Genomic DNA, 27,025 nt, shown 5'->3' on the forward strand with positions numbered 1-27,025 from the left:
GGCCAGACATGCTTCCCATGCTGCAGTAGCCCTTCTCCCTTCACCCCCACCCCATCAGTGATCACATAAAAACGTTCAACTTAAATGTAGTTTTCTTCTCCTTAGAGAGAACACAAAATGTTGAACTTGTCTGCTTCTTAAATTAAGAGCAAGGGTTAAAAAAAATCTTTATGCAATAAGTACAACAGATATTAAAGCCATACTTCTGTTCCACATAATTGCTAGTACTTAGAGGGGGACAGAGAAAGGTGCTTCCTCACCTGGAAGATTCACAGAAACTTAATCTTCACCCTCTAAGTTTCTTTGATAGCCCACCCCAACCTCAGGCTCTTTGTTAATTCATTCACTCCATCCTTAAAGTTCCCTTAGTCAGCTTCTGATTCTTTTAAACCACCCAACATTTGCCTCAAGAGGTTCTCTGTCAGAAGGAATATCATATATAAAGACAATAGAAGACTAGCTTGGCCTGTAGGTATGGATAGTAATGGGGACCAATGTGGGAAAAGACAAGTAGGAGCCAGGTTTGGAAGGACTTTAATAGCTAAGTAGAGGTGTCTCTTTTTGATACTTGAGGCAACAGGAAGATTCTGGGAACTAATGAGTAAAGGGAATGAAATGGTCAGCCTTGCTCTTTAGAAATCTCTGGCAGCTGTAGGGAGGATGGATCAGAGAAGAGAGACTTGAGGGAGAGAGACTTGTGACAGAGACCAGTTAGGAGGGCATCGTGGTAACTCAGGCAGAAAGTGATGAGGGCTTGACCTAATGTGGTGCCTGAGTCAAGAGATAAGGACAGGTGTGAGTTATTTTGTAGGGAGAAGTGACAAGATTTTGAAAGTGGAGAGAGGATTCTGGGATGATGGCAGAGTAGGTCAGAAAATTCCAAGCTCTCCAGATTTCCCCCCACAAATAAGATAAAATAGCGCCTCAGGAAGGACATAGAGAGGTAAAAATAAACAAGAGTTGGTGCAAAACAGTAGTCCTCCTGGGACAATTAGAGAATATCTAAAGAAAAATCTCAGGACCTCCAGGCTAGTTCCACTGAAATAGCACTGAAATCCCTAGGGCTAGCTGCATTAGGAGGTAGCTTTGGCCCCAGCCACAGGAACTTTCACCTCCTGGACAGTATAGGAAGTCAGTCATCTGGGTCAAGGAAGATAGAGGGAACCTCTGCCGAAAAGGAACACCAGACTTAGCTGTGCTGCCAAGATGCAGCCCTGGGAGATAAGGAACGAGCACTCACCAGGTGAGTACAGAAGCAGTGTGATGGGGACACCAATGGCTGTGGGCACTTACAGGACAGAGGAGGTCTTGGTTTTCAGTTCCAGGCCAGACGGGAGAGCTGGAGGAGGATCTGAGGCCAGAGGTACCATCCCCTATAGCCCAGGACTAGGGGTGATTACAAAATATAAGCTGCTACAAAAAAAGAAAAAAAGCAGGAAAGGAGAAAGAATCCAACCATAGAAAGTTGCTATGAGAATAGAGAAGACTGGGTTTGTCTTCAGAGGAGGATACTGAAGGAAAAAAAAGTGTCTCCTACACCAAACAGTAATGTCCAAAAGGAATTCATAGAAAAACTTTAAAAAAAAAAAAACTTTAAAAATAAATTAAAGAGATTGAGGAAATTTTTAAAAAAAAAAATAAGAACAATCCAAGAAAAACAAGATTATGAAAAAAAAGTCAACCAACTAGAAATGGAAATTCAGAATCTTAAGGAAGAAAACAATTCCTTGAAAATTAGAATTGGGCAAGGGGAAGCCATCAAAGTTATAACAGACTAAAAAATAATGAAATATTAAGATGAAAAAATAGAAGAGAATGAGAAATATCTCAAAGAAAAACAACTGACCTGGAGAAGAGATCAAGAAAAGAAAACATAAGAATAATCAGACCACCTGAAAGTCACAATCAAAAAAAGAATCTTGATATAATACTACAATAAATGATTAAAGAAAATTATCCTGAAGCATTAGAACAAGAAAGGAAAGTGAAAATAGAAAAAAAAAATCCACCAATCACCACCGGAAAAAGGTCCTACAAGGAAAACCTACAGGAATATCACAGTCAAATTCCAAAACCCCCAGCTCAAAGAGAAAGTATTATGAGCAACAAGAAAAAAAAAACAATTTAAATATGGCAGTACCACAATTAGAATCACACAAGACTTAGCTGCAGCGACACTAAAAGGCTGCAGTTTTAGAACACGATATATTGAAGAGCAAAAGGACTGAGGTTCTGGCCAAAAATATCATACCCAGCAAAGTTAAGCATAACCATGAAAGACTTTCAGGATTTTGTTTAAAAAAAAAAAAAGAAATCTGATAATAGATTTGACATATAAGATCCAAGAGAAATATAAGGTATATACCAAAGACTAATTACAAGGGACTCAATAAGCATAGTTTATTTACTTTTTATGTGAGGAAATGTAAAGAATATGTCTAAGATTTTACTAAGTAATTGGGTAATTAGAAAGAAAGACTGAGTATGATATGATTCAAAAAAGTACAACCATTTCGGGAAAGGTAAAAACGGAAATTATCTTATATAAATGAGGTGTATTAGGAAGAACTGACACAGAGGAATTAGATGGAAGAGGAGGGCTAGTAGTTCTGGAACACGAATGAGTTTAAAAGGAAACATTACATATGTGTGTGTATGTACACACACATACACATACATATATATCTAGAAGTGTATAAAAGTCTAAATTCAGAAAGAAATAAAAGAATAAGGGAATAGGGAGCGGGGAGAGGATAAGGGACAGATCTTTAGAGGGGAGGGTGAGGGAATAGGTTAAAGGGGGCTATAGTGTTTAGAATAACAGGAATGGGAGGATAAGGGAGGAATCCTCGGAGAGGGGGTAGGTTAAGCAATAAAAGGGCAAGGTAGTGAATACAAGTAAAGTAGAGGAGTCAGGAGGGATAGGAAATAAGAGACACACAAATACAAAATAAAGATCAGGAGCGGAATTTATTAGGGAAAAAAAGCAGGGGTAGTAATCATGATCTCAGACAAAGTTAAAGCTAAAATAGATTTAATCAGAGAAGAAAAGCAGGGAAACTACAATATGTGTGTTTCAACAATCTGGCTAGCAGCTTCTGTGGGGGTGTAAGATCCACCCACAGCCAGCACCCAGAAAGCTGCCAACAGCACAGGTTCTTTTGATCTGCTTAACTAAGGAAAGCAAGGTGAAGGGGTTGACAAGCTTACTTTAATTCAGCATACAAACATCATTCACTTAGTTCAGGGGAAAAAGCCAGCACACTGAACTTCAGAGCAAATTACAAACAAGGTACAAACATCAACAGACAGACCCAATACAGATTCATAGTTACCAACATCTAGGTTCAGCCCAGGAGCTCAGAACAAGGGTTGGCCCAGAGTCACAGCACCACCACTGCTGCGACAAAGAGCTCCAAAGAACAGACAGCCAACCCCTGGTTTTGATATCTTTTTTTAGCATCAGGGGTGAGTCACACATGCGACTCACCCACGGGACCTAGAATCTTCACAAAGAGGCGGACTTAAACCCACATGGTCTAAAAGCCTCTGCTCTCCCAGACATGTAAACTAGGCCCTCCCTGGAGTTAACCCTACCTTGGGCCCCACCTTAGCTGCCAATCCACACCCACATTAGGTTCCACACCTAATGGGGGTTTGGGCCTGGGGCTTAGCACCTAGTAAGGATTACTCAAAGAAAACAAAGGCCATTTTGCTTACCAATACAATGTGTCAGTCATATTAATCATTATTGTGTTAGACTATTTAAAATAACTATACCAGGGGTGGGGAAGCTGTGGCCTCAAGGCCCCATGTGGCCTTCTAGGACCTTAGGTGCAGCCTTTTGACTGAGTCTTTTTCCCCACTCCACCCTATCCCCATTTAGTTGAATCCCCAGCACATAGTAGGTGCTTAATAAATGTTTATTGACTAAAAAATGACTCAGATATGAAAGATCAAATCACAAACAAATCAGAGGAAAAAAGTAAATACCTTTAACAATTATAGATACAGAGAAAGTCCTTGACCAAAGGAACAGAGGGCATCACAGGAGATTAAATGTACATTTTGACTGCAAAAAATTAAAAAGTTTTTGTATAAGCTAAAGCAAGTATTATAATTAGAACAGAAAGTTAATTTGGGGGAAAAATCTTTGCAGCAAATTTCTATGATAAAGGTCTGATATCCAAAATAACCAGGAAATTGGTACAAATTTGTAACAAATGCCATTGCCTAATAGCCAAATGGTTGAAGGATGCAAAATGGCAGTTTTCAAAAGAAATGCAAGGTCTCAACAACCACATGAAAAAATGTTCCAAATCATTAATAATAAGAGAACTGAAAATCATAATAACTGAGGTTCCACCTCAGACTCATCAGATTGGCAAAAAAGGCAAAAAAGCAAAATGACAATGTTGGAGGGTTGGGGATATGGGAGGACAATGCATACTATTAACACCATTGGTCCAACCCCTTGGAAAAAACCTCAAGTTCCTAAGTTGTTCATTCCCTTTCACCCAGTGTTCATGTACCCCACATACTGCAAAGAAATCAAAGACAGAAGGAAAGGACTCCCGTATACAAAAATATTTATAGCAGCATATTTTGTAGTATTAAATTACTTCAGATAAAGTAGGCTTCCAGCCCTTGAGGAATGGCAGAGCAAATTAAGATATTTTGTCATGCAATATTATTTGCTCATAAGAAAAGACAAAAGGGAAGGATTCAGAGAAATTTGAAAGACCTGAATTTATAAATACTGAATGAATTGGGCTTATCAGGAGAACAATTTATACAATGCCTACAATAATAGAAATGGAAACAACCTATAAATACTTAACAATGCTTATTAAGGCAGTAACCAATCAAGACTCCAGAAGTGTTGAGATGGATCATGCTTCCCAACTCTTAGTAGAGAGGTGATGGACTACCAGGGGTGTTCAGTCAAAGGGCCATGCTTGAGGACCTACAGGGCCACATGTGGCCTCAAGGCCCCAGGTGCCCCACCCCTGGACTAGACTTACTGAAAGAGACATAGATTTTCAGACAAGACCAAGGTGCATTTTTTTTCTTGACTTTCTATTTGGGGAGGGAGATCTGTAAGGGCAAGTAGAGGAGGATGTGAGTGTGATTTTTAAAAGAGGAAAAAAAAACATTAAAAAAGACACAGAAGGGCAGCTAGGTGGCGCAGTGAGTAGAGCACCGGCCCTGGAGTCAGGAGGACCTGAGTTCAAATCCGGCCTCAGACACTTGACACATGTACTAGCTGTGTGACCTTGGGCAAGTCACTTAACCCCAATTGCCCTGCCAAAAAGCAAAAAAAATAAAAAAAAGACACAGAAGAAATACAAAGTTCAGAAGAAAAAAAAAACAGACCAACTGGGCAATGTCAGTGCTATCATGTTAAATTTAAAATGTAATCAAGATTCTTGATTTCATATATAACTTACACTTCCTATTCTTCATATATTGAAATGTTCATGATAGTTAATGTTCACTCAATTGATTTAAAAAAAGCACCCTAAAAGAAATAAAATCTATTATCAATAAAGGCAGAATTGAAATTCCTAAAGGAAGACCCCAAAAAGAATCAATAATATTATTCAGAAGTCACTCACACAAAACTGGACTAAGAGTGATAAGTTGAAACAGGTAATGCCATCCTTAGAAACAATAGCCAAATGTGGGCATGGAGACAAATACATGTGAATACATGCAAATGAAAGCTAATATCACACAGATGTGGAAGCCGGTATTGAAAGAGTCAACATGAATAATTGCCAGGCATACCCCATCTCCTCTAACTACTATGGCCATCTAGACACTAGAACCTTGCTTTCCTTCTTCCTCTGACACCCACCCCAATTCCTCTTCATAATTCTCGAGATTGAAGTCAATTTAACTTATTATTAATTATTACTATTACTCCAGTAAAATCATATTTTTTTCTCTTGACACAGTTTCTTGAAGAAATTATTAATTAATTAATTAAAATTAATTATTTATTATTACTATTACTCCAGTAAAATCATATTTTTTCTCTTGACACAAAGTTTCTTGAAGACCATACTTGTGGAAGAGAAGATGTTAAAGGCCATGTCCAAGCTGGAACAGCTCTGAGCATAGGCCCAGTGATGAAACTCTATCATGGGAATACCTCATTTTATTGCAGTCAGAAAATGTTGAGTATTTTTACAAATTGAAGCTTTGTGTCAACCCTGCTGTGAGCAAGCCATCTTTCCAATGATGCCCTCACATTGTGTCTCTACATCATATTTTGGTAATTCTCAAAATATTCCAAACTTTTTCATTATCATTTTATCTGTAATGGTGATCTATGATCACTTATTTCTGATGTTACTATTATAATTGGTATGGAGCCCCACAAACTTTACCCTTTAAGACAGCGAATTGCATTGATAAATGTGTGTGTTCTGACATCTCTACCAACCACCTGTCCTCCATCTCTCTTCCTCTCCTCAGGCCTCCCTAGTCCCTGAGATGCAACGATATTGAAATTAGGTCAATTAATAATCCAATGGTTTCTAAGTGTTCAAGTAAAAGGATGAGTCAATCAATGTGGCAAACATCATTACTGTTTTATTTTTTTGTTTGTTTTTGAGGGGGAAAGGCAGGGCAATTGGGATTAAGTGACTTGCCCAAAGTCACACAGCTAGTTAATGTGTTAAGTGTCTGAGGCCAGATTTGAACTCAGGTCCTCCTGACTCCAGGGCCAGTGCTCCACTCACTGTGCCACCTAGCTGCCCCTTTACTGTTTTATTTTAAGAAATTGCCAAAGCCACCCCGACCTTCAGCAACCACCACCCTGATCAGTGAGCAGCCGTCAACCCTCCGCCGACAAAAAGATTACAAGTCACTGAAGCCTCATATGATAGTTAGCATTTTTTAGCAAAAAAGTATTTTTTAATTAAAGTATGTACATTGTTTTTTAGACATAATACTATTGCCAACTTAACAGACTACAGTAGAGGTTAAACATAGCTTTTATAAGCACTGGGGAAACCAAAAAAATTGTGTGACTAGCTTTATCACAAGATTCACTTTATTGCAGTGGTCTGGAACCAAACCCACCATATCTCCAAGGTGTGCCTGTACGTACCTTGTTAAAACATTAGGTAAGCTAAGTTCAGAGAGGTTCCGTATCAAATTAGCTTATAAGCATTTTGTCCACAGCAACTTTCTCAAAGATCATTTGATAAGTCATAAAAGGACTGCCATATGCATCAGTGGAAGGACCTCTGATAGATAATAAAACTACAAGTGGACAAAGAAGGGGCAAAGAGGGAAGGGAATGAAATAAGCATTTATATAGTACCTACCATGTGACAGGTGCCGTGCAAAGCACTTGACAAATGTTTTCTCATTTGATGCTCATAACAAACCAGGGAGGTATGATGTTATTATTTCCATTTCACAGTTGAGGAAACCAAGACAGTGGTTAAGTGACTTGCCCAAGGTCACACAGCTCGTAAGGGTCTGAATCCACATTTGAACTCAGATCTTCTTCACCTGAGACCCAGCACACTATCTATTGTGCTACATAGATGCCTTAAGGGAAAAAGGGAGGGAAGAGAAAAAGAAGGAGGAGGAGGAGGAGGAGGAGGAGGAGGAGGAGGAGGAGGAGGAGGAGGAGGAGAAGGAGGAGGAGGAGGAGGAGGAGGAGGAGGAGGAAAACGACTATTTTAATGGATTCCTCTACTAGGAAGTACATTTGCATTCAGCTCATGTCAGATACTGTGTGAGGCTCAGAGTTTAGAATATTCTTAAGGAATGCACTCACAAATTACTCTAGAATTCACCCACATATGAACTTTCTCCACTCATCAGATCTTGAGACCCATTTCCTGCAGAAATTCTTGTCTGATTCAATTATACTTAGTATCTAATTCCAAGGCACAGTCCTAGACCTGCCCTTTTATATTTCTATACAGTTTTTTTGCTTATAACTTCCTCTTTTATGGAAGCTTTATCCTTAAGGATAAAGACTAGTTATTTAACATGCACTTTTACAGGACTTAGAAAGAATTCCCTAAGAAGTTTACCACTCACTTAAAGTTGTCCACCCATAAGTAGCAAATTGAAACAGATTAGTAGTCTCCATTGCCTAATGATAGAGTGTCCCAAAAATCTTAGTGCAGTATTAAGATTTAGTAACTTCAGAAGTATAAATGCTACAAACTTACAAAAAGGATACCCTGACAGTTCAATTATTTAAATTTCTTTAGCATTTACTTGGTTTTATGGATTTTGAATAATATGTTGAATAATAATAATAATACATTTGAATAATACACCTGAATAACACATCGCATGTGCAAAGGCTTCTGCATGACATTTTATCTGACTGCTGAATGCGTAGAGGTGGTCCACTTGCTTGGCCCCCTAAGCATTCATAATCAGTGATATTATTCAGGACAGCCAATATGAGTAAAACTCGGTACTGGAAACAGAAGAAAAGAAAAAATGGTGGGCTGAAACAGATGATACTGTCCTTAAAGTCTTGAGAGTTGAATAGAAGTATGAGGGACAAACCCACGTGAACACACGCAAGTGAAATCTAATACTGCACAACTGTGGAGGAAGTCACTTTAAATCTCTATGAGACTTTTTCTTGCAGGGTGCACATCAAAATTGTCAGGTATGCATCAGAACCTCATTCTTTGGGTGAAATTAAGGCTAGATTTACAAATGCAATCCTTTCAGTCACTGAGCAGCAGCTGATGAAAGATTTTACAAAGCTTACAAAGTTTGAAAATCTACTAGGGTGATATATAGCACAAAATGGTGGTATATTGAATTTTAATAAGAAACATTGTATCAATATTGTAATAATTTTAATAATTAACCTTTCAAATTTGGAGGGTTTTGTAAGTTTGTATCATTTATATTTCTAACTTTGATGTTGCTTCGTTGTTCAGTCATTTTCAGTCATAGATAACTCTTTGTGACCCCATTTGAGGTTTTCTTGGCAAAGATACTAGAGTGGTTCACCATTTCCTCCCTCAGTTCATTTCACAGATGAGGAAACTGAGGCAAGCAAGGTTAAGTGACTTGCCCTGAGTCACACGGCTATTAAGTGTCTGAGGCTGGATTTCAACTGAGGAAGATGAGTCTTCCTGATTTGAGGCTGGGCACTGTATCCTTTGTGCCACCTAGCTACCCATTCTCCTACATGTCCTTCCAGCTCTAAATCTTTGATCCTATGTTAAGAAAAAGTCTCCCAAAGTCAGAGTCCAGGTGAAATAACTAACAGGCTTTTTTCTGCCCACAACAGCATGCCTCCAATATGAGAGGATAGCTTCTATAGCTTCTCTATGAGTAATATGAAGAAGCCAATGTGAAATTGACATATTCTTCATTATCTCTATTTTCCCCTGCCAGTAGGATCTTACTTCTCTAGACACATTCGCCTCTCTTTTCTTCACTCTTCTAAGGCTTAGTCTTTTTTTCCTTTTAAACGTATATATACTGTGTTCCAAGTCTTAGTGCAGTTTCAAGTTACTAACCCATAAAAGTGCACTAAGATTTTTTGAACAGCCTGTTTGTCCGTCCATCTGCTTCCCCATCTCATTACTCTACAAACAGCCAAGAATGCCGGGGAAAGAGAAGAGGATTGAGGGGAAAATTTCCATTTTCCCTGGCTTATTTAGCACCTGCTAATGTTCATATTATAAAAGTGACCACATAATTTGTCTAATTTGCATCAAGACAGGAGACTGTGAGAACAGGGTAAGGGCAGATTTGCATTGTCAGGGCTAAATAGGAACAAATGAAATATTGGCAAAATTCCTGGATATGGGCCCGGTACTTTTCACAAAGACCAAATTAACCACCAGCTGAGAGCAGAGCTCTGCATTGCTCAAAGGGGCTCAGTACAACCCTCCTGAGCTAGTCTATCTGCTTTTTCAGATTCTATGAAAGAGGTACAATAAGCAAAAAAAAAAAAAAGTTAGAGTGTTTGTTTTCTCTGTGTGCAGAAAAAAACAGTATATTTTGAGAATGCTGCAGAGGGGAAGAATAAAAGGTCAAGAATCTCAAGGGAAATCATGAAAAAGGATAGGGATAAAGGCGGGGGGCAGGGGGGTTGAAGAGGAGGGCAGCAGTACCAATCTCAAACTGTACTACAAAGCAGTCATCATCCAAACCAATGGATCCTCGATTAAAAAAGAGAAAAGCAGATCAATGGAACGGATTAGGTAAACAAAACCCAGGAATGATTGAACATAGTAGCACTGTATTCAGTAAATCCAAGGATACAAACCACAGAGCAAAGGAGTCTTCTCTGTTTAATAAAACCCTCTAGGAAAACTGGAAAGCAACAGGAAAGAAATTAGATTTATACTAATATATTAATATTTTATACTATATACCACAACACATGTGGTATATAGTGTATAGGATATAGAATGCATGGCCTTAATATAAAAGATATTTTTTTTTAAATTTGGAAAGAGATTTGGAAATTTTGGAATTTGGAAAATTCTTACCTAAACAAGGAATACAGGTGATCATAAAAGATAACTGACCAATTCAGTTAGATAAAACCAAAGAGTTTTTGCACAAGAAAACAAATGCAATTAGAAGGGAATCAATTGGAAAAAAATCCTCATGGCAAAATTCTCACATAAACGTCTAATATCCAAGATATTTAAAAAGTTGTTCTAAACATATAAGAATATTTAACCTGTTACCCCACAGATAGGTAGTCAAAAGATAGGAATAACTAGTTCTCAAAATCAGAAATACAGATTATTAACAACCACATGAGAAACTGTCCCAAATAACTTAATAATTCCAGAAATGAAAAAGTAAACAACTCTGAGGACAGAACAAAAGAACCCATAGGCAGAGTTATTCTTATAAATGTTTAACAATCAGAGATAGATAGATAGATAGATAGATAGATAGATAGATAGATAGATAGATACAGATAGCCAGATGGAAATATTACATATATACACACACACAACACCCATTTAAGTTTAGTTTGCTATGAGTATTTCCTCCGTCATTTTTCTTAAGTCTAGACAATCAACAAAATAATAAATCAAGCTCTAATGTACAGCATTTGCTGATTTCTGAGGTGGAAATGCACACAATGAAAATTTAACAACCAGGTCCTGTGAGCCCACACCTGCTGGCCTCAGCATACCACTGCATGGTATTTATATCAGCACTTTTTGCAATAGCAAACACCTAGAAACAAAATAGGTGCCAATCAATTGGGTAACAGCTGGCCAAATCATAGTAGATGAATGAGTCAGTGAGGTATCGTGGAAACAGTGCTGGATTTGAAGTCAGATATTCCGAATTCAAATCCCAACTTTCCCATCTACTACCTATGCCACCTTGGTTAAGTCACAAAGTTCTTTGGGCCTCAGTTTTGTCATATTTAAATATGGGGATTGGACTATATGGATGACCTCTAAGGTCCCTTTCGTGAATGAAATACATATTTTCAGACATGGCCAATATGTTGATTTGTTTTGCTGAACTACATTATTACAAGGGAGAACTACTAAAGAGGGAGAGGGGGAAGTGAAAGATAAGCAAAAAAACTATTTTAAAAAAGTGAAGAGGACGAAGAGTAGTTTCAAATCTTATTTATTATGTTAATAAACAAAATTACATATTTTCTTAAAACAAACTGTACCTAATAGCAATTCCATTCTTAATAAAATTATCTTTCGTGTTGTTTTTTTGCATATGCAACGTTTGTGTTTATTGATGGTTAAGTTCACATAAAAAGGAAGATGTAATTAAATTTAATATATATGATGCAGTAGATAGAACACTGGGCTTAGAGGCAGGAAGACCTGAGTTCAAAACCAGCCTCAGACACTTACTAACTGTGGGACCCTGGGCAAGTCATTTAACCACTGTTTGCCTCAGCTTTCTCATCTACACAATAGGAAGTTTAATAGTTCTTACCTCCCAGGGTTGTGAGGATCAAGTAAGATAATAATTATAAAGTACTTGGCACAGTGTCTGACACAGAGTAAGTTATATTAATGTTAGTTACTATAAATGTATGTCTATGTATATATACATATATGCATAAATTATGTACATATGCATAAATTTATATACATAATATATTACATATATTGTATATACACATAAACATATATATTTCTTTAAAACAAACTATACCTAACAGCAGTTCACAATTTCCAATAAAATCCTTTCTTGTCACTCTTTATACATGCAAAGTTTATGTCTCTTGATGATTAAATTCACATAAAAAAGAATATGTAATTTTTTTTAAAAGAATGCAATACAACAATATGAGAGAGGGATGCAGGAGGACTAAAGCAGAAGTGACATTGTAATACATGTAGAACCCACTCCACCCTCAAATAAAGCTGTGCTTTCAAAGATGAGAAAAGAGTAGGCAAAGAAGGATGGACATTCTTATTTCAGAAATTATAAGAGAATGTAAGCTTTTTAAGGCCATTTCATTTTTGTCTTTGTATTCTCAGTGTTTAGTATAGTTCTTGGCACATAAATAAATAGAAAAACGAAGAAATAAATGGATAAATAGATGGTTAAATAGATAGACACTAGATGGCTAGAGAGAGAGACAGAGAGAGAGAGAGAGAGAGAGAGAGAGACAGACAGACAGACAGACAGACAGATATACGAGCAGTTCATTCCCATCACCCAATCAATCACTACACCTGCCTCATCACACACCATTAGTGGGATGGGCAGGCACAGAATTGCACTTGAAAGGAGACAAGGTACCTATAAAGATGTCGGTTGTCCTCAAAATCTTCGTGACCCCACCTTCCCTTGATGTCTTCAATAACATGATTCTTCAGGAACTTTTTTAGCAGCTGTACCGTTTGTTTGCGAGTCACTTCTGGACCAAAGTTCTGGCTACCCCTGAGCAGACCATGTAACCAATCCACAGCTTCCGAGGCTGTAAAGCAACGTTCATAACTTTTGAAATGACTTCGATGTTTCCGTAATGGCATCTTATCACGAAAAAGCTCAATTGTTTCATTCCACTGTAGAGAAACATGGAAAGAGATAGATATCAGCAATCTGTTATTTTTTCCTAATGCTTGTGGTCTTCTTTATATTCAAAATAAAGATAAGAATTTTACACTTTAAGGGAATTACTTGATAAGATGCTGCTAACCAGAAAATGAAAAAAGATGGGAAGAGCCAATGTCTGAGGGGCTGGGCAAAGACAGGCATGATAGCATGTTGTATTTGGAATCAGGGGTTGTGAGTCAAAATGCTGGTTCTTCCACTCATTACTGTTGTGACCTGGACCTGGTCACTTAATTTTGCTGGGACTTAATTTCCACATCTGTAAAATGAGAGAGTAGGACTAGATGACCTGTAGCTTCCCTTCCGGCTTTAAATCTATGATCCTCTGAAACTGTTGGTGGAGATATGAAGTTGTCCAATAATTCTGGAGAATAGTATGGAATTATGTTGAGAAAGTGACTAGAGGAGGTAGAGATGATGGTGTAGTAAGCAAGACCACAAAGATCTTGAAAAAAGTACTAGATTGAGTCCTGACTGGGAAATCCAAGGAAAAAAAAATCAGTACACCATTTTCCAGATCAGATCAGCATAGGGAGACAGGTCCATGAACATTGGGGCCAGATGGGGTATCTAGCCAGAAGAGTACCATAAGGAGCATTCAAACACAGCAACTAAATGAAGGCCAAGGCATTCATAAAGCAAGAAGAGATACTAGACCTACCCAAGGGGGCCCAACCTTATGCTCAGCAAAATAATATATGCTAAAGAATTGGAAATTGAGGGAATGCCCATCAATTGGGAAATGGCTGAACGAGTTGTGGTTTATGAATGTAATGGAGTACTATTGTTCCATAAGAAATGGTGAGCAGGCAGACTTTAGAAAAATCTGGAAAGATTTGCATTAACTGATGCTTAGAGAGGTGAGCAGAACCAGGAGAACATTGTACACAGTAACATCAACATTGTGCAATGACCGACTTTCTAGACTTAGCTCTTCTAAGCAATGCAATGATCTATGACAATTCCAAAAGACTCATGATGGAAAATGCTATCCACATCCAGAAAAAGAGTTATGAAGTCTGAATGCAGATTGAAGCATTCTATTTTCTCTTTTTTGTCTTATTTTGTTTTTTCTTTCTCGTGGTTTTTCCCTTTTGTTCTGATTCTTCTTTCATAATATGACTAATGCAGAAATATGTTTAATATGATCATACATAAACAGCCTATATCAGATTGCATGCCATCTTGGGGAGAGGGCATGGAGGGAAGAGAGAAAATTTAGAACTCAAAATCTTATAAAAGTGAATGCTGAAAACTAAAAATTAAGCAATTAATTAATAATATATGCCAAATGGCAGTTCTGTCACACAAGTTCAGGGTGACAGATCTAGGGAGGACCAAGGAGGGCATCTATGCCTAGCAATGGCATTCCAGGGTCAGGAGTGATCAAAAACCCTAGGCTTAGCAATGAGCTAGGAGCAAGTTCAGAAGCTAGCATCAATTATACAGCTCTGACTCTTGGTATGGAGCCCTACAGGCTTACAACCAGGGATGACTTATCCAGCAAAACTGAGTATAAACCTATTAAAAACAGACCTTTAATGCAATGGAGGACTTCCAAGCATTCCTGATGAAAAGAACAGAAATGCATAGAAACTTCGAAATACAAACACAAAAATCAAGAGAAACATTAAAATGGCAAACATAAGCCAGAAATCATAAAGGACTAAAAATGGATTATCTGTTTACTTCATAATATAGGAAGTATATTATGGTATATATGGTATATCAAGGTTCATAAGGCATATCAATTAGACAGAAGTCCTGAGGGTGGTTCTGTTATGTTTTGATGATCCTAAAAGAAGAATGGAAAGGAGAAGAGAAATAAATTGGGGGTGGGGAAAGAGAAAGGATAGGGAAAATTATAATCTGGATGCACATGTAATAGTGTATATACAATCAAGAAGAAAGGGATGGGGAGAATAGTTGACAGTTGAACCTCAATTTCATATGAATTGATCAAAGGAGGGAAGAATACACACACACATGCACACGCACGCACGCTCACACAGAGTTGGGTACAGAAATACATTTCATTCAGAGGGACAGGGGAAAAGGGAGGTAAGGGAAGAGAGAGGGAAGATTAAAGGAAGAATTAGTCCTAAACAAAACAAACTTTAAGGAAATAATTTTTTTTTTAATAGCAGCTCCTCTTGGGGTAACAAAAGTTGGAAAATGAGGGTTAACCATCAATTTGGGGAATGTCTAAAAAAAGCTAAAGTATATAAAGATGATAGAAACAGAGCACAAAGGTGCAAGGAACAGAGAAATGTGGGAAGACTTTCATGAATTCATACAGAGTGGAGTGAGGTGAGTAGAACCAGAAAAACAACATATACAATAAGAACATTGTAAAGAAAAGCAATTATGAAAGACTTAGGAATTCTGATCAAGTTAATGACCAGTCATGATTCTAGAAGACTCATCATGAAACATGCTGCCTAACTCCCGATAGAGAGGTGACAGAGGACTGACTGAGACTTTTTTTGGACATGGACAATGTGAGAAATTGTTTTGCTTCACCATACATGTTTGAAACATGGCTTTTGCTTTTATTTTCTCAGTTCAGGGGTTGGAGAGGTGGGAGGCAGAGAGGATGTATTTTTATTGATTTGAAAATAATTTCTAAATAATAATAAAATATGCATAATGAGATACATTTTAGACATAGTCAATGCAGGAATTTTTTATTAACTGTGCATATATTTGGGGTTTTTTAAAGTTTTGTTTTATTTCTCAGTAGAGGTGGGGTGAGGAAAGAAAAATGCTCATTAATCAAAAAAAAAAAAGATCCAAAGTGATTCTAAGAATGATTCCTTGATTTACTCCCTTGCTAGAGATTAAAGTAGAAAGAACATATCGTTTCTAAAACACTTAGCCATGCTATCAACATGAAACCACTTTTCATCTCTTGGATGCCATCTTCCTGCTCAGGAGGCTAAACATAGTGTTAATTAACAACTATCACATTTACTACGTAGAAGACACTCACTGCTGTTCAACTTTTCATAAGGTCTGGTGTCTTTACCAGTATCAACATATAAGCCAATCCATTACATCTGCTTTAGGGTCTTAAAAAGACAGATACAAGGCACTAAATGCTAAAAGAAACAGGTCTCTATTTGATGTGTTTTAACAGACAAAAAAAGGAAAGGCTCACAGCTTAAATTGAGGCATCCAGAGGGTAAGGGAAGGGGGGCAAGGATACACCTGGATCATGTCACCAGAGGGACATAGATGCTACCAGATTCCCTTGAGAAGTAAGATATATTCACAAATTACTCAGCTCAGTAGAAGAATGCTTGCCTTGAGTAAGATGGTTGAAAGGTAATGTGTTTTAATGGGCAGGGTACAGGACAAAGAGTCAGGAGGACCTGGGAACAAATCTTGCTTCAGACACTAAGTGACTCTTGATAACCTCTCACAGCCTTTATTTCCTCATCTGTAAAATGATGAGGTTGGATCTGATGGCCTGTAAGGTCCAACTCTAAATCTATGTTCCTATGAGCTCGAAGCCATAGCAGAAAGAGAACAATGAGCCCCTGGAAGGGTGGCCTCCAAAACTTTCTCCTAGGAAATACTAGGCTCTTCTCACTCCTCCCAGTTAGGTCATGGCTCATTGGAGATCCATCCTATACAGCAAGGGTGTTTCCCAATGGAGGAGGTAAAAGAAGCGGTATACAGGAAGGAAGAGGAAGCATGGCTAGAGTAAACACAGCCTTTCACATGAAAACTACAAATGCTTTTTATATTGCCCATATATCAAGCATTACAGATCATAATCAGAAAAAAAAGGCCCTATCAAATTCAAAATAAATTTAGCCTAACAGCTTCAAAGGCTGCCATACTGGTCAACATGACTAGCTGTGTACAGTGAGTGATAAAGAAGTGAGGGATAAAGACAACTGCAAGATTATAACCATATATACTAGAACAAGGGTGGTGCTATTAAGAGAACTGGAGAACTTAGTGAGGAAGATCACAGAATCACAAAACTTCAAAATTGGAAGGGAATTCAGGAGCCATAGAGTCCAAAGAGTACTGGACCATGAATCCCCTCTACAATATTCCCAGAAAACAATCAACCAGCCTTTGCCTGATTTTTTCCCCCAGTAAGGGGAAAAATCCATTAACTCCAAAGGGAACCCATCTACTTTTGACAGAAAAACCCATTAACTACAGAGGGAGCCCATTCTAATTTTGGAAAGCACTGGTAGGAAGTTTCCCCTTACATGAGCCTAAATTTGCTTCTCTGCAAGTCACTTCTTGTTCTGGCCATCCACTCTAAGTGAGGCCTCATTTCTGAACAACAATCCTCCTACTCTTTCTACTCTGTGTAACTCTTATCACAGTTTCCATGGCAGCTGTTCCAGACCTTCCCTTTTCTGGCCACTTGCACCACAACTCTCTCCCCAATTGACCTCAGTTTATACTACATCAGAAAAATTAATGCCATCCAACCGGAGTTCCATAAGCAGTTCAAACTCAACATATTCAAAACATATTTCCTCCCAAACTTTTCCCATTTTAGTCATACTATCAATACAAAACTACTTTTCATATTGATATCGTGTCTAGACACTTTAGAATTGATATGTCCTTTCTACTTTAGCCTCCAGCAAGGGAGTGAATCAAGGAATCATTCTTAGTATCACATCCTAGAGATGAAAAGTGGTTTCATATTGATAGCATGGCTAGATGTTTTAGAATTGATATGTCTTTTCTACTTTATCCTCAAGCAAGGGAATGAATCAAGGAATCATCCTTAGGGCCACTTTGGATCTTTTTTTTTTTCAATCAATGAGCATTTTTCTTTCTTCACCCCACCCCTATTGAGAAATGAAACAAAACTTTAAAAAATAGATATGCACAGTTAATTTAAAAATTCCTACATTGTCCATGTCTTAAAAATGTATCTCATTCTGCATATTTTATTATTTATAAATTATTTTCCAATCAAAAATTCATCCTCTCTTCCTCCTACCTTCCCACTCCCTGAACTGAGAAATAAAAGCAAAACCTTTTGTATAAACATGTATAGTTTAGCAAAACAAATTTCCCAAAAAAAGTCTCAGTCTGTACTCTATCACCTCTCTATCAGGAGTCTGGCAGCATGTGTCATAAAGGTCCTCTATTAATTACTCTGATCAAAGGTCTTCCCCACCCATTCACTAGGGCTCAGGCAGGCCTAGGTAGGAAAGTCTGCTTGTATCTTTGTCAGTAGGTAAGCCTACAGCCCCTACTTACTAGGCGCTAAACCTACAGGACTCTAAGGGGAGTTGCTAGGACCAGAGCCAGTGGTATGCGTGCTGAGTTCTAGTCAATCAGATGACAGCTAGAACTGTATAAAAAGAGATCTCAGGACTGGGAGCAGCAGAACTGGGAGCATCAGAGCAGAGAGTGGCAGGATTCAGAAACAGAGAGCCAGAGTGCAGAGCAGAGCGTGCTGCACAAGAGAGAGTTCCAGAAATTGAGGAACAAGGAGTCAGCAGAACTGCAGGAGAGAGTGCTGAGCAAAGAGTTAGGATTCCTGAGTGATCCTAGGCCGTAGCAGGGGAAGTTACTAGCATGGCTTGGTTCCTTGCTATAATATTTTGTTATAATTTCCTTGTTACTACAGTGAGGTGGGCTTATCAGTTTTGGAATATTATTGCTACAATATCAAATTGGGGGCATTGGTCCTTGAATCTGATCATCTGGAGTCTAAATAAATGTTATACATCCTCTGTATTCTACCTAGAGAATTCCTTATACTTCTCGATTCCAAACCATTCAGGCATGCCCATGGTCCTCTCCAAGGTCATGAATTTTGCCTTATTGCTATATCATTCAATTGATAAGAATTCCTTTTCCTCCTCAATCACACATTTCACCCCAACACCATCTGCTGCCATACTCCCCTCTTTTGCCTCAGTCTAGAGGGAAGAATTGCCCCTATTCCTTGCCAATATCAACCTCATTAACTTGGGGCATGGAAAAAAAGAGCAACAGTCCTTCACTTTAGAAAGATGGATCACCTTGGCATCTGCATGGAGGATGAACTGGAATGGACATCAACCAGAAGGCTACTGCAGTAGTCCAAGTGAAGGCAATGAGAGCCAAAACGAGGAAGGTGTATGCATGGGGACGGGGGGGGGGGGGGGGGGGGGGCGGGGGAGATGCAGACAGATGTTATAGAGGTACTAATGACGAGATACAGCAATGGATTGGCAACATAGGATGAGTGAGTGCAAGGATTTGAGGCTGACACCAAAATTATAAGCCTAAGTAACTGGGTGGATGGAGGTGCCCTCTGCATTAACAGGGAAGATCAGAATGGGAAAGGGGTTGGGAAGAAATATACTGTTTCGAATATGTTGAGTTTGAAATGTTTATGGAACATCCAGTTTGAGATGTTCAAGAAGCAGCTGGAGAAGCATGACTATAAATCAGGAAAGACTAGGGCTAGATATATAGATCTGGTTATCATCTGAACAGAAATGACCATTGAACCTTTAGGAGCTGAGGAGATTACTAAGTGAGATAGTAAAATAAAAAGTGAAGGGGAGCCATAGGAGACACTCACAGTTAGCAGGCATGACATGGATGAAGCACCAGCCAAGCTACCAACCAGTGACTACAGAAGTGAAGTCAAGTAAGAAGAAAACCAATGTAATGAAAAACTAGAGAGGAAAGTGTATCCAGAAGGTGAATGATGGTGTCAAATGCTGCAGAAAGGTTAAGATGCATCAGGATTGAAAAAAGTCCACTCTGTCAATCAAGATGACTCTGGTAAATTAGGAGGGCATCTAACCTTCTTTGATAGCTGCCCAACTGATATTCCTAAAGTACATCTGATCAAGAAGTGTCAGAGGCTCCTCATTTCCTTTAGGATAAAATATATATTCCTTCATTGGGCACTTAAAGCACCTCTCTACCTTTCTAGGCAGATTACAAAATATTCCCCCTCACACACTCTTCACTTCAGGCAGACTAGCCTATTTGTTGGTTCCCATACCTAACCTTTCATATCCCTCTCACCATGCCTTTGAATAAACTGAACTATTCTCCCTCCTCACCTTCACTTCTTAAAATCCCTTCAAGGGTTAGCTCAAGGGCTACCCCTTTTTCTAATCTCCTAAATCATTAATGACCCCCTTCACTTTGCATATATTTTGTATATATTCTACATTGACTTATCTGAGAACATATTGTATCCCCCAGTAGAAAGAAAGAAAAAATGGGGAACAAGAGTGTTTTCACTGACAGTGTCTCAATCTGTCAATCACAACAATAAATCAAGTATTTATTAATTGTTTACTATGCCACACTCAAAGTTCCAGGTGTGATTTTACTGTAACTGCCTATGTCACACTCAGTAAGATAAATAGTATAATGATTTTTTAATTTTAATTTTACTTATCTGAAAAATCCATTTGTCATCAAGCATTTATGAAGCACCCACTAATGTGCTTGGCACTGTCCTAGGTACTGAGATACAAATATGAAGTTAACTCATCAAAAGACCTAAAGATGGCACCATATGTGAGCCAGTAGACAGAACTGAAGAGGCTATTCTAGAGACAAAAAGAACTCAAGGGAAGCATAGGAACTATCTTCAAACATCTGAAGACCTATCATTTGGAAAGGGGATTAGATTTGTTCTTCTTAACCCTAAAAGAACAATGGGTAGAAATAACAGAGAAGCAGATTTAGGCTTGATGTAAAGAAAAACTCCTCAACAATTTGTCAGAAATGGAATGGTCTGCCATGGGAAACAATGGGAGACTCTCCTTCACCAGAGGTCCTTCAGCAAAGACTGGGTATAGCTATCTTGCATATGTTTTATTCAGATGTAGGCAGTACTTGTCTCTTGTAACTGAGATTCTGGAACTTCCTGATCCCTACTGACTCCATACATCCACCCGAAATAAAACTCTTGTCTCTCTACTCAAGTTTTCTTAAAAGTACTGCATCTCACTTGCGCCCCTATTATATGCTTAAAGTTACATGGTAGGCACTTAACATTTAAATAAATTACAATATATGTGAGGGAAATCTTCATAACAAAAGGGTAGAGGAAGCTTTCTGTCTCTTTGTAATCAATTAATTTTATTCTTTTTAAGACCTTAGCTCAAATTACTAATGTAAGGGCTAAGAGTACCCAGCATGGCCAGATTAACTTAATATTATGGGCCAAGCAACAGAATATCTAATAAAATCTATTCCGTTTCTTGACCTCTTCTACAGAATGTGATTACAGTTTCCTTTCTTTCTAGAGCAGGAAATATAATGGCATAATGGTTGTTCAGTCATTTTCTCAGTTGGGTCTGACTCTTCGTGACTCCATTTGGGGTTCTCTTGGCAAAGATACTGGCTTAACATTTCCATTTCCAGTGCACTTTACAGATGAGGAAACTAAGGCAAACAGGGTAAAGTGACTTGCCCAGGGTCATACAGCTAGTACGTGTTTGAGGTCAGATTTTAACTCAGAAAGAGGAATCTTCCTGACTCTAAGCCCAGCTGCCCAGTATAATAGTACTAAAGAAAATGGAGTCTTTAAAAGGTTTACTATTTGCATAAGATAATAGCAATAACTCAAAATAAAGGAATAAAGTCTAACTTTCAGAATGGAAATGTCACTACTCACCATAAAGTATCAAACGTGAAGATATTTCATAACGATGTTATCCCTGCCATCTCTTCATCATGCTACCTAACCCCTAGCCAGCCTTCTCATCTCTCCATCACTAACTTGGTCTCCATCCCCAGTTCCCCAGCCGTGATAGGAGAGTTTTCATCTTATCTTGCCCAGTCAGGCTTCCACACTGCTTCCCCCGCCATCTCTCAATGTACCAGTGTTCCTCCCCACCCACCATTTCCCTTGCCAGTTCTCTTGTATGCATTGCTTTCCCCTTTTAGAATGTCTGCTTTTGGAGGACAGGAATTATCTTGTTTCCTTTTATTTGTATCCTAAGAACTTAGCACAGTGTCTGGTACATGGTGTTGTTCCATAATACCCCAAACCTGTCCGTGGGATTTTCTTGGCAAGGATACTAGAATGGTTTGCCATTTCCTTATCCAGCAGATTGAGGCAAAGAGAGCTTAAATGGCTTGCCCAAGGTCACACAGCTAGTAAGTGTCTGAGGCAGGATTTGAACTCAGGTCTTCCCAATTCCAGGCCCAGCACTCTATCCATTGAGCCATCTAGCTGCCTCATGTGGCACTTTGAAAATACTTAATAAATGCTTTATCTCTCTAGTTTGTTTCCATGCTTAGTATTAAAATAATAATATTAAAATGATTCATATTCATCTGTGATTTTATTTGGGACATAAAATCAGTTTTAACCTATATGATGCTATTTTTAAATAAAACTACAAACACGGTCCTTAGAAAAAGCATTGACATACTTCTAAGCACCAGAGTAAGCAAGAGGAATGAAAGGAGAACAATCACCCCTAAGGTAGGTTCTTAATAACCTTGCTCTCATAACTGCGGGTCATCAAAGCCTACTGCCTAGAGTAATGGCGTATACTGCTGAATCTCTCCGTGTTAATTTGCTTGGGAGAAGAGAAAAGGGAAAACAAACTTCCAGCTAGGATCCCTGACCCCCTGTATTGCAAAATAAGGGCGTTGGACTCGATCTCTACTGTCCCTTTCAACTCTAAATCTCTAATTCTATGAAATTTCCCAATGTGGTTTCACACTTGCTTTAGGGAGAGGTCCCTTATAAGTCCTCTGGTCCTTAGCCTGAAACAAAAGACTGAGAGACACTAGGGTACAGATTGTCCCACAAATACGTCTAAATTTAATAGGAAGATGTTCTACTTCGGGGCCAACTAGGTGCCATCAGGCCTGGAGTTAGGAAGACTCATGTTCCTGAGTTCAAATCTAGCCTCAGACACTAGCTATATGACACTGGGCAAGTCACTTAACCCTGTTTACCTCAGTTTCCTGATCTGTAAAATGAGCTCAAGAAGAAAATGGCAAACCACTCCAGTATCCTTGCCCAGAAAATCCCAAATTTGGTCATGAAAAGGCAGACACAATTGAAAAAGTGACTGGAACAACCGTAACTGATCTACTTTAGGCTTCTCAACCTTTCTGTGAGCCCCTCTTTCAGGAAAAAAAAAATCACATGTGAGTTAAATTTTGCTATATGTGCATTCTCTACTGAGACAGCTGAAAAATATCCTGGACAATCCTAAAGGACTGACTGTGGCAGCCTGGAAGGAAGAGTATATATGTCCTTGGCATACATCAGACTTCCAATCACAGGAAGTCTAGAATACTTAATTCACTACTAGTGGTAAGGAAGACAAACCCCATGAAGATAAAGAAACTTCCAACCCAAGGTAAATCATATATAAAATACAGGCAGCATCACCAAAGCCAATGGCCTCTTCTCAGTCCTCACCCTTCCCAGTGTTTTGGCAACATTGAGAACAGTGGATGGCCACTCATTCGATGCCACTCCTCTCATACATTCTTTCCTCCTTGGATTTCTGTGACAACAGTTCTCTCCTGGTTCTCTTCCTACTTACATCTCTACTCCTTCTCAGTCTTCTTTGCCAGGTCATCATCCACATCCTGACTCTTCGTCCCTAACTATGAGTATGCCCTAGGGTTGGCTTATGCCTTCTCTTACCACTCTATGCTCTCTATGAGCTTATCAGCTCCATGGGTTTAGTTATTATCTCTATAATAAATGCTTGTTGAATACTCAGTTCATGTTTTTAGGAATGTCAATGAAGCCAGGCTTGGTGGGACACACCTGTAATCCTTTCTACTAGAGAGACTGAGGATAGGAGATTGCTTGAGCTTGGGTTGCCTAACTAGGGGTAAGCTGGCCCAAATCAGAAACAAATTTGGCCTCAGACACTTGTATGACCCTGGGCAAGTCTCTTCATCCTGTTTGCCTCAGTTTCCTCATCTGTAAAATGAGCTGGAGAAGGAATCGGCAAACCCCTCCAGAAACTTTGCCAAGAAAACCCTGAATGGGGTCACAAAGAGTGGGACACGACTGAAAGGACTGAATAACAACAAAGAGAGTAGGAGGGCAGTGTGAGCTGGGGAAAATAAGATTGGATTTGGAATCAAAGGACCTCAGTTCAAATTCCCAGCTCTGCCACCTTGGGCAAGTACCTTAACCTCCATAAGCCTGTTTCTTTACCTGTAAAATGAGAGGACTAGACAAGATGATTTCTAAATTCTCTTCCATCTCTAAAAGCACTCTGACAGGCACTATGGGCTAGGGATATACCAACTCATAATAATAATTCACTATATAGCACTTTATGGCTGCCAAGCACACTAGGTACATTATGAAGCTATGACCCTCTCAATAATAACAGCATCTCACATTTAAATTTTGTTTTATGGCAGCAATATCAAATTCAAATAGAAACAGATCCCTGTGGACCACAAATTGACTTAGGAAACTACAAATTAACATTGTCGGTGTTGGGTTCTGTTTTTAATTATTTTGTTAAATATTTCCCAATTACATTTTAATCTAGTTCTTGGGAGTTTTGTGGGCTTGTGGCAATGAGTTTGACAACTCTGCTTTATGGTTTACCTGTCTTTCTCCCATCAACCTTGAGGTAGGCAATAAAATATTATTGGCTCCATTTTATAGAAGAAGAAATTGAGGCAGAGAGCGATCAAATGACTTACCCCAGGGTCACACAGCCAATCAGTGGCAAAATGAGGGGTTAAACCAAGGTTCCTTAATTCCAAGTGGCCAGCTTCCTCCACTATCCCATGATGCTTCCTCAATCAAGACTCTGGCTTGGCTTATATGGTCAGTAAGTAATTGACCCTGGACTTAAGCCTAAGTCTTCTTACTCCATTAGGGAACTCTCTCTCTCTCTCTTTTTTTAAGCAAGCAAGAAAACATTTATTAAGCACTTACTATATAACCAATGTTTTGCTAAACACTGAAGTCACAAAGATAAAAACAGGAAACTTTTGACTATATCCCTGCTGACATTAAATACCATGCTTTGATCAAAAAGGATTTATTTATGGATATGGCAGTGTTCTGGAGGCTATGTAAGATACAAAAATGAGTAAGGGGCAGTCCCTACCCTCAAGGAGCTTAAAAACTGCTATTTGGTAGATGAATGAAAAGTGCACCTTACTTAACACAAGGCAGAAAATTATTCTGTTATTTTCTAAGTCTAGATCTGTGATTTCACTGGTATTGAGGAAATTCCCTCAGTCAAAGAAGATTAAGGTCTATACTGAAATTCATAGCCAAAGAGATTTGCCTAGGGACACTGAATTGCCCTAAGAGACACAGTCAGTGGGTGGCAAAGATGGGATTTGAATCTACTTTGTTCCAGAGCAAGGCCTAATCTCAGTTTTCTCCACCATACCATCCTCATTTTTGGTCATATGCAAAGCGATTTGAACAAAAGAAGGGAGAACAGTCAAAGCCAATTGGCGATTTGGGAATGGAGAGCAAGAGTGGAAGAAATCTGGGGAAGGAACTGGTGGCAGCAGGCCTGGAGAAAAAAACATGTAAAAAGCTTGAGATTACTCAGAAATCTGTCCACACCCAGGTTTTTCTTCTACCTATCTGGCAGATCCTTATTAATCTCCTTTATTGGATCATCCTCCAGATCATGCCCTCTCCCTAGGTATCCCTTAGGGTTTTAGCCCTGAGCCCTCTCCTCTTTCCCCCCAAGCTACTTTACTGGGGTCACCTGCCCGATTTTAATTACCCTCTCTATGTGGTTTCTCAAATCTACCTACCCTGCCCCAGTCTCTCTGCTGATCTCCAATCTCACTTTCCAAATGCCTTTCAGACATCTCCAACTGGATGTCCAGTAGACTTCTTAAACTCAATACATCCAACATGGAACTCATCTTTCCCCCTAAATCCTGCCCCTCTCCTACTTTCCTATTACTATAGAGGGCAACACTATCCTCCCAGTCTCAGGTTCACAACCTAGAAGTCATCCTGGACTCCTCCCTGTCACCCTGCCCCCCATGTCCAAGCTGTTGCCAAGACCTGTCAATTTCACCTTTTCAGCATCTCTCCAACAGGCCGCCTTGTCTCCTCGGATACTGCCACCATTCTAGTGCAGGCCTTCATCACCTCATGTCTGGACTATTGTAATAGCCTGCTGATGGGTCCGCCTGCTCCAAGTCTCTCCTCCTTCCAGTCCATCCTCCATCCACCAAAGTGATTTCCCTAAAACATCACCCCCCTATTCCAGTGGCTTCCTAAATCCTCCAAGAGGAGATGCTAAATGTTCTGTTTATCATTCAAAGCCCTTCATGACCTAGGTCCCTCCTACCTTTCTAGTCTTCTTACACCTTATTCCCCAACATGTACTCTTCAATCCAGTGACATTGGTCTCCTGGCTGTTTTAAGAACAAGACACTGCATCTCTCAGCTCCAGGCAGTTTCTCTGGTTGTTTACTGTGCCAGGAATGGTCTCTCTCCTCCCTTCTGACTACTGACCTCCCTGGCTTCCTTTAAGTCCCAATAAAATCCCAACTTCTACAGGAAGCTTTTCCCAGCCCCTCTTAATGGTAGTGTCTTCTCTCTCCTAATTATTTTCTATTTATCCTATAAATAATTATATAGATAATACATACATATATACATACGTATACATAAATACATATGCATATACATACATACATATATACATATATAGTATGTTTGTCTTCCCCATTAGAATGTAAGTTCCTTGAGGACAGGGAATATCCTTGGGCAATGCTTAGCACATAGTAGGTTCTTAATAAATGTTGCTTAATTGATTGACTGATTATAACAAAGGGAGATAAAGATTAAAAATAGCCTAGAAAAGAAACAAAGGTGAGGGGAGGTTGGGGGGGAGGGGACAAAAAACATTTAAGAGAAAAAGAAAGAGGCACAGAAGGCCTGTATGTTTGTATAAAATACAACTCAGGTGCTTCCAAAATGGGCTATATCATTCACAAA

At 38.9% G+C, this 27,025-nt stretch overlaps 1 protein-coding gene across 1 annotated transcript in view; it reads right to left on the reverse strand.

The window, feature by feature from the left end:
* Positions 1-27,025, reverse strand: part of DEPDC1B (DEP domain containing 1B) — a 99,697-nt gene that overhangs the window by 59,076 nt on the left and 13,596 nt on the right. The window contains 1 exon segment of the mRNA XM_036746881.1: positions 12,769-13,034. Coding sequence (XP_036602776.1) covers positions 12,769-13,034 — 266 coding nt within the window.

The sequence above is a fragment of the Trichosurus vulpecula genome, chromosome 1 (genome assembly GCF_011100635.1).
Source record: "Trichosurus vulpecula isolate mTriVul1 chromosome 1, mTriVul1.pri, whole genome shotgun sequence".
In the NCBI taxonomy this organism is placed as follows: domain Eukaryota; kingdom Metazoa; phylum Chordata; class Mammalia; order Diprotodontia; family Phalangeridae; genus Trichosurus; species Trichosurus vulpecula.